This window comes from Prosopis cineraria, unplaced genomic scaffold (genome assembly GCF_029017545.1).
Source record: "Prosopis cineraria cultivar Desert tree isolate PC_DT_omini unplaced genomic scaffold, ASM2901754v1 PC12, whole genome shotgun sequence".
Lineage (NCBI taxonomy): Eukaryota > Viridiplantae > Streptophyta > Magnoliopsida > Fabales > Fabaceae > Prosopis > Prosopis cineraria.
In genome coordinates this window covers 15,039,178-15,053,632 of record NW_026555343.1, presented here as the reverse complement: position 1 = coordinate 15,053,632, position 14,455 = coordinate 15,039,178, and the positions used below count along the sequence as shown (strand labels likewise).

Here is a 14,455-nt window from a genome sequence, read left to right as displayed (position 1 = left end):
TAACATACATTAGTCTTTAATTTATTTGTAATTTAAGAAACTTAGTCAATATTAATTTTCATAAAAGGTCCTTTTTTGTAATTTTTTAAGTCAATTAATGGTCAAACTCATTCTTTTTAACAGTAAGGACAAAATTGTATTATTTTCAAATGTTGAAGGGGATATTGCACAGCAAACATAGTTAGGATACCAGACACTTCTATGTTAGTAGTTGAAGAGGCAAAAATGCCCTTTAATTCATTAAAAAATTATGGGGAAGGTCTTATAATAAGGACACTAGAGAGTAACTTAGAACAATTTTCCACCAAGTCACATGTTTAGCATATCCTTAAATGTTGTCTTTTTTCACTCACGGTGCACATAGCCGTTAAGTTATAGATAATCCAGAAAGCTTGTATCATAATTATTATTTATTTATGAAGCAGTGAATCAAGGGCTAGCAACGTTAGCATTTTTAGGAGTGGACGCGAATCTGGTGCTATTTCAAACAAGAGTGATGGGACAAGATAATGCAAATGCAGCCAACAACGTAAGTGAATGGGCAGGAACAGTCTATATGTGTTCCCTTGTAGGTGCCTTCCTCAGTGACTCCTATTGGGGGAGGTACAAGACTTGTGTTGTCTTCCAAGCCATCCTTGTTCTTGTAAGTTCTTTGGATATCTCTTTTCCCCTTTGCTGAGCAATATATTAGAGTATAAGAAACATTTTATTTTTCCCCTTCAAGCAGAATTCACTTAATTATGTTAATGAAGAAAATAGAGAAATCTTTGTGATATCTTGTTAATAAACTATCTAGTATTTGATAATATAGACTAAGCTAAAAGGGAAAATGACAATTAGGGAACCCATAAGAACATTAATGATAATTACACACATTGAATTATTAAAATGCCAATAACAGACCATGTGGTCTTTAGTTGCAATAAAAGACCATGGTTTGTTATTGAGATTTTAATATTTCAAAATTTATAATTATCATTAATGTTCTTATATGGGTCCCTAATTGTCATTTTTCCAAGTTAAAACTTGAGAACATGATTTAGGGGGTTGAGTACCTCATCACTTAGAATGGATGAGTAAATAGCCACCCATGAGCTACCCATAGTTACAATATTAATCATTATATGATGGCTTATAATCATCAAATAATAGTTTCTAACTTCCCTAAGCAAAAAAAAAAAAAAGAATAATTATAACCCTATCTCAAATGCCTTGCTTTCATGATAAGCCCAAGAATGTGTCATGAGCATAAGTTTAAAGAGAAAATCCATCCTAAAAAGCTAACCTATTATTAAAAAGAGCCTGTCACACTTATAAATCCCACTTCACTTGTAAGGCTCATTAATGTGAGACTCGAGATTGGATGAATATAAATCAAGCTTCCATTGCTTTGTATGACATCAAGTAATTTGAGAAGTTTTTCTTTAATTTGAGGGCGTTTTCTCTTCTTCGATTCTGTACCAGCTATATTACAATCTTTACTTCTCATACTTTTTTTGTGTTCTCATGGAATGATTATATATACAAATGACAGGGTCTGGGGCTATTGTCGCTAACATCCTCCAGGTTTTTACTGAAACCTAGTGGTTGTGGAGATGAACACTTTACATGTGGATCTCATTTGCCATATCAGAAAGCTTTGTTCTACACCTCAATATACCTAATAGCCCTAGGATATGGAGGATACCAACCCAACATTGCCACGTTTGGTGCTGATCAGTTCGATGAAGCTGACCCAGAAGAAGGACACTCAAAGAAAGCATTCTTCAGTTATTTCTATTTCGCTCTCAACATTGGATCTCTCTTCTCCGACACAGTATTAGGTTATTTTGAGAGTGAAGCTATGTGGACTCTAGGATTTTGGACCTCAACAGGATCTGCTAGTCTTGCTTTGATCTTGTTCCTTTGTGGTACTACGAGGTACAGATACTTTAAACCAGGAGGAAATCCGATTCCTAGATTTTGTCAAGTCATTGTTGCAGCAACAAGAAAATGGAAGGTCAAGGGTATCTCTGGGGATGACAACCTTTTTGAAGTTGAAGAATATTCTAATCGAGGAAGAAAGATAGTGCACACTGAAGGACTTAGGTATGTTGACCTCGTCATTTTAATTATTCAAGTATTGTTTCACGCTCATCCGCACATATGTACAATCACGCGCAAGAGCACATACAAACACATTTCATTGTGATATATTGATCATTTGTTTTATTACAGAACTTGAAATTACCAGACTTCTGATATTTAAATATGTCAACGTATTTCAGCCACATTTGTATTTACATGATCTTATATATACTTGCTATGTTTTCTCCTTATTACTTGCTAGTCCTACTAACTTTTTTTCCCAATCTTGAAGATTTAAACTTCTTATCAGATTATTAATTATGTTATAGCGATAGGACATCTAATTTTATCCTCATACTGTGCTCACTCGCTTGTTATTATAATATCCAAGTTCCTTCAAGTTGAGCTATCAAAAGGTTTATAACATATTCAACCTGTTTCAATGAATTGTTAATGTTTTCAAAAGTTTCTATTAATTTATTTTTATATTTATTTCATCAGATTCTTGGATAAAGCAGCATTTAAGATACCTGAAGAGTTAAGAAAGATGAATAAAACTTCTAGCTCGATCAATGGCATCTTTGTACTGTGACTCAGGTTGAAGAAGTTAAATGCATACTAAGACTAATCCCAATTTGGCTATGCACCATGTTATACTCCGTTGTTTATACTCAAATGTCATCACTATCTGTAGAACAAGGTGCATCAATGGACACTAGAATTTCATCTTTCAAAATTCCTCCAGCAAGCGTGGCTATATTCAACATCATAAGCGCCTCTGCTTTCATCTTCTTTTACGAGCGAGTTCTTACTTAACCCTCTCATCGCCCAAAAGATGAACAACAAAGGACTCACAGAGCTTCAAAGGATGGGAATCGGACTCATCGTAGCACTGATGACCATGGTATCAGCAAGTGATAGACCCTATAGCACGGGTGACATAGCATTAATGGCAACGAAGCTTGAGGATGGTAATCATGAGCATGATGACATAGAAGGAGCCCAATACTTTCAATCCAACATACCTAAAGATCCATTACAACATATTGGAGGTCCAATGACAAGAGCCCGAACTAAAACCATGAAGCAAGCCTTGTCCAGTCTTGTGCAAGAAGTTCAAGAGCTTGGAGAGCATTGGGGCACTCCTCTCAAGCCCAAAGGAGAGCATCTATACGTGTATAATGTATTTAAGATCCAAACTCATGAAGAGTCAAGCCCAAGAGATGCAGACCTTAGCCCAATGCAAGGAAGACTACAAGTTGAGCCTTTTGCAAGCAAGGAGGCATGAAACCCTAGTGAAGAAGTCAAGGGTGGCGTGATTTTAAATCCTTTATGATCCCTTGATTGTCTCCTAAATTATTTCCTATTTTAATGGTCCTTTGATTTGATTTTCTATTTTGAGTCTAGTCAAAGGTTAGAATTAATTATAGTATTAATTTCTAAATTTTGTAATCCTATAATTTTAGGATCACATCTCCTAAATTATGTGGTTGAATATTTTATCATTATTTTATATTATTTCTCCTTTTAGTATTAGGAAATTAGGGTTTTAATTTTAGGAAATATTCTTTTCTATGAGCCTATATAAATTAGGCATGCTCCCTATTGTAAACAACACAGAAGTTGAATGAAATTATTCATTTTTAGAGTTTATAACTCTTGTGAGCCTTAGTGCTTTGTGATGGCATCCTGTGTGAGAAACAGACGTGATCAAGAGTATGATCAACTCTTGTGATGTCTTCGAAAGTTGAGGTTCCTAGAGGCAGGTGTTTTAGAGGATCTTCTCCTTGATCATTATCCTCTTGTTTACTTCATACCTTTCTTTATTTCCGTCATAAATTTTGTCCCTTTCTTTTTGTTCTTGTGTTTTTGTTGTTTTAGGGTTCTGTCCCTAAACTAGCACAATTCTGCTTTCGCGTCCCCTATCAGATTGGCATCAGAGCTTTAGTTGCTAGTTTTGGTTTAAATTCTTGTCCTTCCTTCTTCTTTTTCATCTTGAGTTATTTCTTTTTGTGATCATCTCTTATCTACCCCATCTACTTCTATCTTTTGGTTTTTCTCTTCTTCATCTTTGTGACTTTTTATCTTATGTGAGTTTTCATTTTATTAGCCTTCTCAAAAAAAAAGAGAAAAAAAAATACCTAGAAATTCGTGCAAAAAAAAGGAAAAAAAAAGTGTTAGTGTGTTGAGAAAAAAAAAGAGAGAAAAAATCCGAAAATTCAAAAAAATTATAAAAAAATATATTGTTGTGAGTTATGACTGTAGAAAAAGGTTATTCTTGAACTCCAAGTCACCAAGAGGTTGCCTAAAGAGAAAAGTCAACTTGGGTGATAAGAAAGTCTTATACGTTGATTACTTTCTTATTTTTAATTTTTAGTAGCACTTTTCAAATTCTCTACTCTCTTATTTGCTATTTGTGCTACTCTCTTATTTTATTTAGTTTTCTATTTTTGTCTTTGAGTATTTGACTCTTTGACTTTTATTTCTTTCTTTCTTATTTTTATTGTCACGTGTGGTTTTTCTTTAACAAGCTTAATTTTATTTGAAAATTTTGCTTTCCTATTTGTTTCAAAATTGCAAAAAAAAAAAAATCCTCTTTTCATCTTGTGCTTGTTTTCTAGTTTCCTTAATTTAGAAGATATTCACTTGATTGTTCCTTAGTTTCTTGATTTGTGTTGGTTTCACCATTGGATTCTATCCACAAGCTTAGTGAGTGGTAAAAGGCAAGTGTGTTTTTCATCATTAAAAAAAAAGCCATTAATTTTTTTTATGAAACACGAGTGATTTTATTTATCTTGAGAGTAAACACGTGAGTTTGTGTGTGTGAGGACTTATTTTTATCTTATATGATTTCTAGTGCTTCTGTGAACATGAGTAACAAGAATGAATCCCCTAGTATTGATATGAACTCTGTTTTAGAACTTATCAAAACACAGTTGCAGCAGTTTCGCTTGGAACTTGATCATAGGTTCCATAAAGATGATAAAGATGAGCCGAAGACTTCCTCTTCTAAAGGAAAGAAGCATAAGATCCCCAGCGATGATGAGGAGTATGAAGAACCCCCTTCTCCTAAGGGAAAGAAATCCTCAAAGCGTGGTGTTGACTTACTGAACCAAAAAGTAAAGTATCTTTCATTCAAGGGTAGCAACAATCCAAAAAAATACCTTGATTGGGAAATGAAGATGGACCAAATCTTCATGACTTTTGATTTGTCTAAGTCAAGGAAGGTAAAAACTGCTTCTTTGAATTTCACTGACCATGCTATTTATTGGTGGCAAGATTTACAGTACAAAAGAAGCCAACTTGGGAAAAAGCCCATTAAAACGTGGGAGAAGCTTAAAAGGTACTTGAGAAAGGCTTATGTCCCCAGCTACTACTACACAGAGCTGAATAGAAAATTGAGAATGTTTTCTCAAGGATCTATGACAGTGGAGGAGTATGTGCACGAGTTGAATATCTTAAAGTTTCATGCAAACATTCAAGAAAATGAACGTGAAGTAATGTCAAGAATTATGGATGGCTTGAGGCCAGAGTTGAGAGATAAGTTTGACTTGTACACTTTTGTGGACAAGGAAGAGCTCATACACAAGGCTATAAAGTTGGAGCAGAGAAATAAGAACAAACGTTCCAGCCCTCTTGGAAAGACTCCAAGACAACTTCCAAATGGAAGGATTTCAAAGCCAAAGATACATCCCAGGCCAAGGAAGAAATAAAGACCAAGTATCAGGGTAAAACTTCTAACCCTAAACCTTCTTCTTATTCATCTAACACTTCTCCTATTAAGTGTTTCAAATGTCATGGTATGGGTCACATGGTGAAAGATTGTAGCAATAAAAAGGTTATGATCTTGAGAGATGATGGTGGCTATGATAGTGTGCATGAAAGTGATAAAGATGATGCTGATAATGTTGATGATGATTCTACCTCCCATGAATCAAATGATGAGCTTGAATGCAATAGTGTAGTTGACTCTATCTTGGTGGCAAGAAGAGCTCTCAATATTCAACCAAAGGAGGATGATGAACATGAGCAACGCAAGCATATTTTTCACACTAGATGCTTTATCAAAGAGAAAGTGTGTAGCATGGTAATTGATAGTGGCAGTTGCACTAACGTCGCTAGCACTTTACTTGTAAATAAATTATCTTTACCTTTAATTCCATACCCTAAGCCCCACAAATTGCAATGGTTGAATGATTCTGCTGAAATTAGGGTTTCTAAGCAAGTGTTGATTACTTTCTCTGTGGGAGTTTATACTTGTGATGTATTATGTGATGTAGCCCCTATGCTTGCTGGACACTTGTTATTAGGTAGGCCTTGGCAATTTGATAGTAAGGCTACTCATGATGGTTTTAGAAATTGTTACAAGGTGCCTTTTAAAGGCAAGATTATTGTATTAAATCCTCTTAGGCCCATCTAAGTCTATGAAGATCAACTAAAGATTACTCAAGATTACAAGCAAAGGAGAGATCTCCTTGATTGTGGCATGAGTAAGAGAGAAAAGAAAGAGAGTATTACTTTACTTGAAAATCAATCAAAAGAGAGGAAAAAGAGTGGTGAGAAGGTAAGAAAAGAAAAAAAATAGAATAGTGGGAGTGAAGGAAAATAGTGAAAAGAAAATATTATTGTGTGGGAAAAGTAAGATTCAAGAGGCTTTGATGAGTGAGCAAGCTCTTATTGTAATTCCTAAGAATATATATTTTTCTACTAATACTTTTAACCCCACTTTGCCTTCTAGTGTTGTCTCTTTGTTGCAGGATTATAGAGATATATTCCCTGATGAAATTCTTGATGGACTTCCTCCCTTAAGAGGAATTGAGCATAGGATAGATTTCTTGCCCGGAGCTACTATTCCAAACAAGCTTGCTTATAGGGCTAACCTTAAAGAGACTAAGGAGATCCAGTGCCAAGTAGAGGAATTGATGGTGAAAGGCTTTGTGCGTGAGAACCTTAGCCCTTGTGCTGTCCCTATTATCTTGGTGCCAAAAAAAGACAGATCTTGGAGGATGTGTGTTGATTGTAAAGAAATCAACAAAATCACTGTAAAGTATCGTTACCCTATCTCTAGACTTGATGATATGCTTGATGAATTACATGGTGCTTCTATCTTTTCTAAAATTGATCTTAGAAGTGGTTATCATCAAATTCGTATGAAAGAGGGTGATGAATGGAAAACTACCTTTAAAAGTAAATTTGGGTTATATGAATGGTTAGTTATGCCTTTTGGTTTGACCAATGCTCATAGTACTTTTATGGCATTAATGAATCATGTTTTTAGAAAGTTTAAAGGCAAATTTGTTGTGCTTTACTTTGATAAAATTCTGATTTATAGTAAATCTTTGACTGATCATATGAATCATTTTAAAGCTAAGTTTGTACAGGACTTACATTCTAAGGTTAAAGCAAACATAGAGCGAAAGAATGAGCAATATGCCAAGCAAGCTAATAAAGGCAGGAGACATGTGATCTTTGAGCTTGGAGATTGGGTTTGGTTACATTTAAGGAAAGAGAGATTTCCTAATCAAAGGAAGTCCAAACTTCAAGCTTGAGGAGATAGACCTTTCTAAGTTTTGGAAAGAATTAATGATAATGCTTACAAGATTGATTTGCCTAGCTCTTATGGCAATGTTAGTGCCACATTTAATGTTTCTGATTTATCTTTATATGATTCTGCAGATTCAAGGACGAATCCTTTCCAACTGGGAGGGAATGATGGACCTTATGGCATGGGTGACACAGCATTACTGGCAATGAAACTTGAGGATGGTAATCATGAACATGATGACATAGAAGGAGCCCAATACTTCCAATCCAACGTACCTAAAGACCCATTACAATATATTGGAGGTCCAATGACAAGAGCCCGAACTAAAGCCATGAAGCAAGCCTTGTCCAGTCTTGTGCAAGAAGTTCAAGAGCTTGAAGAGCATTGGGGCACTCCTTTCAAGCCCAAAGGAGAGCATCTATACATGTATAACGTATTTAAGATCCAAACTCATGAAGAGTCAAGCCCAAGAGATGCAGACCTTAGCCCAATGCAAGGAAGACTACAAGTTGAGCTTCTTGCAAGCAAAGAGGCATGAAACCCTAGTGAAGAAGTCAAGGGTGGCGTGATTTTAAATCCTTTATGATCCCTTGATTGTCTCCTAAATTATTTCCTATTTTAATGGTCCTTTGATTTGATTTTCTATTTTGAGTCTAGTCAAAGGTTAGAATTAATTATAGTATTAATTTCTAAATTTTGTAATCCCATAATTTTAGGATCACATCTCCTAAATTATGTGGTTGAATATTTTATCATTATTTTATATTATTTCTCCTTTTAGTATTAGGAAATTAGGGTTTTAATTTTAGGAAATATTCTTTTCTATGAGCCTATATAAATTAGGCATGCTCCCTATTGTAAACAACACAGAAGTTGAATGAAATTATTCATTTTTAGAGTTTATAACTCTTGTGAGCCTTAGTGCTTTGTGGTGGCATCCCGTGTGAGAAACAGACGTGATCAAGAGCGTTATCAACTCTTGTGGTGTCTTCGAAGGTTGAGGTTCCTAGAGGCAGGTGCTCTAGAGGATCTTCTTAATCATTATCCTATTGTTTACTTCATACCTTTATTTATTTCCGTCATAAATTTCGTCCCTTTCTTTTTGTTCTTGTGTTTTTGTTGTTTCAGGGTTTGTCCCTAAACTAGCACGATTCTGCTTCCGCATCTCCTATCAGTAGGGCTAGTAGAGCACTTTAGGCTAAAGAATGCCAGAAATGAAGTGTCAAGTTCATTAAGTATCTTTTGGCAAATACCACAGTATGTGCTCATTGGAGCTTCAGAGGTATTCATGTATGTTGGTCAATTAGAATTCTTAATGGGCAAGCACCTGATAGACTAAAGAGTTTTGGAAGTGCGCTTTACATGACTTCAATGTCTCTAGGAAACTATGCAAGCAGTTTGATTGTTGCTATTGTTATGAAGATTTCTCACAGAGATGGCAAGCCAGGATGGATCCCTAGAAACCTTAACAAGGGACGCTTGGACAAGTTCTATTTTCTTTTGGCTACATTGACAGTAGCAGATCTCACTATCTACATTGCTTGTGCTAAGGGGTATAGGCATGTTAAATTTGAAGAGAGGAGTGATGAAGAAAACAATTGCTAATTCATCAACCCAAAGCTTAGGGTATGAGGATTTTAAATGGAAAGAGCATATATAAATCATATTTTTATCCACTGAAGTTCAGAGTTTCAAAAGTGCTTCTTCTATGCATAAATTTTAAAGAAAACTATTTTATACTTACAATAGTGTGTGTCACAGTCTTTTAATTTGTAAGTATGAGTCTAGTGGTTGATTTATATCCATAAGTAGGTCCCTGATAGGTAGATAAATTTGCTGGCCCTTTTTCACTCTTAGTTGCAAGCGTTACATAAATTCCAATCGATGGCAAGAAAGTTTAAGATTATTTATTAATATTTCATCTAAGCAATTAAGTCACTTTATCATTTATTTTATCAAAAAATTTAACCGTTGTTAATTTAATTGTAACCTATTATAGATTCAAACTACATTCTTATTAATTAATTATAAAAATTTAAATTTTCCAAGTAAAGCTATTTTAGGCAAACGTACCTATTAATTAATTTTATTTCTTTGACAATGCATTGGTTTTTTTAATTTGTTGAAAGATTTTTAATTAAATAATTTAAAATTTTCTAAATTAATTTAATAGTATTTGGTAATATGATTTTTAGCTTTCATCGATCATACTTGACTTAAAATGTAATTGACAAAATGAAATTGATTTAAACAATAGAAGTGTCAATTAATTTAGCTTTGACTACTTATTATCGAAAAACAAATTTGGCTTTGAGTACAGGTTGAAAGGTTGCTTTTGAGGTTGATAAAGTGACTTATTATACATTTAATATTGGTGCATATGCATGAATATAAATAACGTAATTTATAGGGAAAATTATGTATATATCCCATGGAGTAGAATTGTTTACAAAGAAGTCCTACAAAATTTGAATACTGCAGCAAATCTCTTGGAATCTGAGTGTAATTTGAAATAAGGCTGTAAAGACAATAATATTGTACAATAATATCCTATAATTAATGTACAACTATTTTATTAGCAATTTACAACTATAATTTTAACTTTTTATAGTTGTAACTTTACATATTCAATAGTTAAATAATCATATGTTACAAACAAAATTTAATATTAATTGTTTACAACCATTTTATGAGTAATTTATAATTATAATTTTAACTTTTTATAATTGTAACTCCATATATTCAATAGTTAAACTAATCAATTTAATTATTAGATATATGAAGTTACAATTATAAAAAGTTAAAGTTATAGTTGTATAATACTAATAAAGCTGTTGTAAATTATTTAACTAGTATAATTTATATATATTTAATAGGAGCATTATTGTTCTTTTACTCCAATTTCAAATTACATTCAAGTCCCAAAGGACATAGTTGTGGTTTCTCAATTTTGTGAAACTTCTTTATAAATAAGTCAGCTCCATGGGGCTTATATATAATTTTTTCTAATTTATATTAATTTTATTAAATTATTTAAATGTTACTTATTTAATAGCTAAGATTGTTTTACTTATTTAATTAGTGTAAATTAGATTAAATTATATAGAATTTAATTGGTTATCGGCCAATTTGGTGCCTGGTCCTTCAAGTCTATTTAACCATCTCCTTTAATTTTGTTATTAAGATTTTAAATGAACTTAAGGCCAAACAAAGTTTTTGATAAGCTTAGGATTGAGCTTAAAAAGGGCCTTATATAGGCCTACAAGCTAGACCGAAGCTTTAAATCCTACAATCCAAGCAAGATTTATATAACCAATAACTTATATTTTCATTTTTACTTAAACCCAAATTTTTGGCATGCTGTAACAACTCATTTAATTAATTAAAATGAAATAATTAAGTATATATTCAGAGTCAACATTGTTTTATGAATGATTTGGAAGACAAGAGTACAATTGTCACATGAATAACTAAATGTTTTGCCATTATACCCAATATAAGCGATTATTTGATATTGAGTTATAAGCCTATTCGTTAGTTTTGGAACATGAACAAAGTATAGAGACATTAGAGGGATCTAAAATATTAAAAAACAAAAATATAAAGACCTAAAACACCGAGAAAAAGAAGTACAGGGGGACCAATAGCAAAACATGAGTAAAGTGCAAAAATCTAAAGTTATGTTTTCTTTAATTTTCTTAGGCTTTGATATATGTGGGAAGCCCAAAGAAGTTCATTTACAAGAGAAATTGGGACAAGAGAGTATTTTAATCCACGGTAGCATTTTTTTAACTCGTCATAGCACTGATTGGTTGACACTTACTATTATTGAATTTTAATAACATGAATTTGTAGAAATTATGTTGATTCATTTAGATGCTTTCTTACTTGTATGTAGAGCTAGTAATTCAGGCAGGTTAGGCTTATTTGGATCGGGCTCAATTTGGGCCGAGCTTATTTCTGACTTGAAGTATTTTACTCTTTTTAAAAAGCTCATATAGCTAAACCCGATCCTAACACCTTCAGACTTCAAGCTTGTTCCGGATGGCCTGAATACCCAAAACTTTTTAAAAATATTTTTTTTATTTTTTGAACAAATTCTAATTTTTAAATAATTCTATTAAGCATAAAATATTATTTTAAATTTAAAAAAATAAAATAAAAAATAATTTATCAACTTTGTACTTAAGTAGCTCTATTATTATTTTATTGTATTATGTGTAATTTATTCATAAATATTTCCTTTACTTGTAAATTAATATTTTCATTGTTTAAATATTGCTCTTATCATAGTCATATATAAATATTTTATATATTTTAATTAAATTATTTTATTTTAATTATCATTAAGTTGATTTAAATTTAATTATAATTAGACTACTAACTTAAAATTATTGTCCCGATTAGTTTAAAGTTTTTAATAACTTTTGGGTAAATTTTAATTTTCATTTTTATGAATATAAACATCATTACATTACATAAAAAAATTATTTAATTATGAGTAAAATATTATTTTTTTCAAATCTTTTTTTAACTTTGTATATTGTTTAACTCTTACATATAAGAAATTTTTACTCTAATTTATTCTTAATTTTTAACTAAGTATCATATAGACAATGACCAAGTAATTATTCAAGAGTATTATCCTATTTATTATGTTTATTTAGTAATAGAGTTGAGAATTTGTTCATGCCTGAATTTTATTTTTAAAATTATTTTTATTTTAAAATTAATTATCTTAATTTATAAAAAATATAAAATTAATTGTTTTATACACAAATGATGTATAAGACTCAATTTTTTTTAAAAAAATTGAGTCTTAAAATATTAAAATATATTTTAAATATCATTTTGAGATATTTTATTGACTAAAAATAATAAAAATATGAAATATAACTATTTTTATTTTTTAAAAGTATAAATATATTAAAAAACTCAAATATATAGTATTTTGATATAAAATTATATAAAATTAAAAATTTAATTAATATTTATCATGTCTTATATATTTTTTAAAAAATTATTTTTTTATTTGGCTATTCAGGCCAAACCCAAACTCGGTCGGGCTTGGCCCAAATTTTCTCGAGCCTATTCGAGCAGCTTGAATTGGCTGAAACAATAACAAATTAATATTTTGTTCGAGCTTGGCCCTAAATTTTTCAAGCGGGTTCAGGTTGGCCTATTGAATTTGACCCAAATTACCAACTCTACTTGTATGAACCTTTCGCCAATGTATATCTATACCTTGATAAGTTTTTATAAATTCATGGCCAAAGCTTATTGAGTTTGAATTAGTTGACCATGGTTGCTTGATGCTTGAAATGGATTGATGCTAGTAATTTTCAAGAGGGAAAATGATAATTTAGTCCCTCAAAATGCCATAATTTTTTTTGAAGTTCCTAGAAACTTTTCTGTTATTAATGAATTTATATAAATTATCAAGTTTCCCTTATTAAAAATAAATGATTCACAAGTTTTGTTTAAATAGTTACAACTTTCCTTCTTATATTCGCAATAATCTAACAGCAAATAAGGAATTAAAATGTAAAGTTGTGATTTGTTGTTGTATTATTGTAAATATAAGAAGAAAAGTTGTAAATTTAAACAAAACTTGTGAATCATTTATTTTCAACAAGGGCAATTTGATAATTTATAAAAATTCATTAATGATAAAAGTCCCTAAAGACTTCAAAGAAATTATTACATTTTAAGGGACCAGCTTATCATTTATATATTTTAGAGGGATTTTATTGTCATTTTCCTTTTTAAAAGTCTCACTCTTCTCCTTATGTCACAAATCATTAGTGCAGGTTCATCCAAGAACCAAGGCAAGAAGAAAGAGCAATGAAGCATGTTATTTTCTAGAGAGAATAACAAAGAGATCCTAAATGGACCAATGAATTCAAAGTAGGTCTCAAATGCCAAACTATAAAAATTTGCAACTCAATTTTTTAATTTTACAACTGTGTTGTAATAAATTTGTAACTTATTTTCTAAATTTTAACATGAATGAAGAATTAAAAATTATTTGTCTTGTTAAAATTTGAAATATAAGTTGTAAATTCATCATAATAGAGTTGTAAAATTGAGAGATTGAATTACAAATTTCTAAAATTTATTACTTGAGATCTAACTTGAATTAATTGATCATTTTGGGACCTCTCTGCCATTCTCCCTATTTTCTATACCTTGCTTTTAATTATATTTTGGTATGTTTTTGGTACTTTAACATGCATGCATGCATGCATACATTTATAAATTTCCATCATTTTATTTTGAAGTTGTAAGTATGGAAGATAGATTACCAATATGTTTATAGTTCATTTAGAATCATGAATAGGATTTATTTTGGTATGTAAATATTTTTATGTATGGTGTTAGTTATCAAGTGAAAGTACTTATCTAAGGAAGCAAGTTTGGTAAAGGTATTGTTGTAGCTACATAATGATTATCACTTTAAATTTTGAAAAACTTATAGAGGACATATCAAGCTTCAAATGAGGTCCTAAACCATTAAATTGAGAAACATATATCACGGGATATGATTTTTACAAGATAAGGTTAAAAATTTGGCAAATATTCCTCAAGGTTACTAAACAGATGAGGAATGAAAAATTCCTAAATAAATATTGGTTATAATTTTAATTCAAATATATTTTTCCTTTGAAGAGGACTTCTGAAACTTGATTTAAAGACTTGCATCATCTCATATAACTTTTATTGATTAGTTTTGAGTTTTACAATTTGATGAAAGAATATGAAAAAACACACCATTTTTCTTTAATTCAATTTGCCCTTGTCAGCATATGGTCTTTGGTACTTGAAGATCATAAAGGTTTAAAG

General features: G+C 31.3%; 2 protein-coding genes across 2 annotated transcripts; both read left to right on the top strand.

Annotated features, from left to right (window-relative positions):
• Window positions 1–496: 496 nt before the first annotated feature.
• On the top strand, window positions 497–2,883 carry LOC129289157 (protein NRT1/ PTR FAMILY 7.3-like). The gene is made up of 3 exons (XM_054925965.1): window positions 497–643; window positions 1,535–2,119; window positions 2,665–2,883. The coding sequence occupies exons 1-3, from the start codon at window positions 497–499 to the stop codon at window positions 2,881–2,883; spliced, it is 951 nt and encodes a 316-aa protein (XP_054781940.1).
• A 4,910-nt stretch (window positions 2,884–7,793) lies between these two features.
• LOC129289156 (protein NRT1/ PTR FAMILY 7.3-like) lies at window positions 7,794–9,217 on the top strand. The gene is made up of 2 exons (XM_054925964.1): window positions 7,794–7,833; window positions 8,871–9,217. Exons 1-2 carry the CDS (start codon window positions 7,794–7,796, stop codon window positions 9,215–9,217), a joined length of 387 nt encoding a protein of 128 aa, XP_054781939.1.
• Window positions 9,218–14,455: the final 5,238 nt, after the last annotated feature.

Bases quoted from the DNA above. Each gene is read 5' to 3' on its own strand.
- LOC129289156 (XM_054925964.1), top strand. From the start codon at position 7,794: ATGGGTGACACAGCATTACTGGCAATGAAACTTGAGGATG. The intron at 7,834-8,870 runs GTAATCATGAAC...CAAATACCACAG, and splicing joins GGCAATGAAACTTGAGGATG to TATGTGCTCATTGGAGCTTC.
- LOC129289157 (XM_054925965.1), top strand. From the start codon at position 497: ATGGGACAAGATAATGCAAATGCAGCCAACAACGTAAGTGAATGGGCA. The intron at 644-1,534 runs GTAAGTTCTTTG...TACAAATGACAG, and splicing joins TCCAAGCCATCCTTGTTCTT to GGTCTGGGGCTATTGTCGCT. The intron at 2,120-2,664 runs GTATTGTTTCAC...ACTGTGACTCAG, and splicing joins TCGTCATTTTAATTATTCAA to GTTGAAGAAGTTAAATGCAT.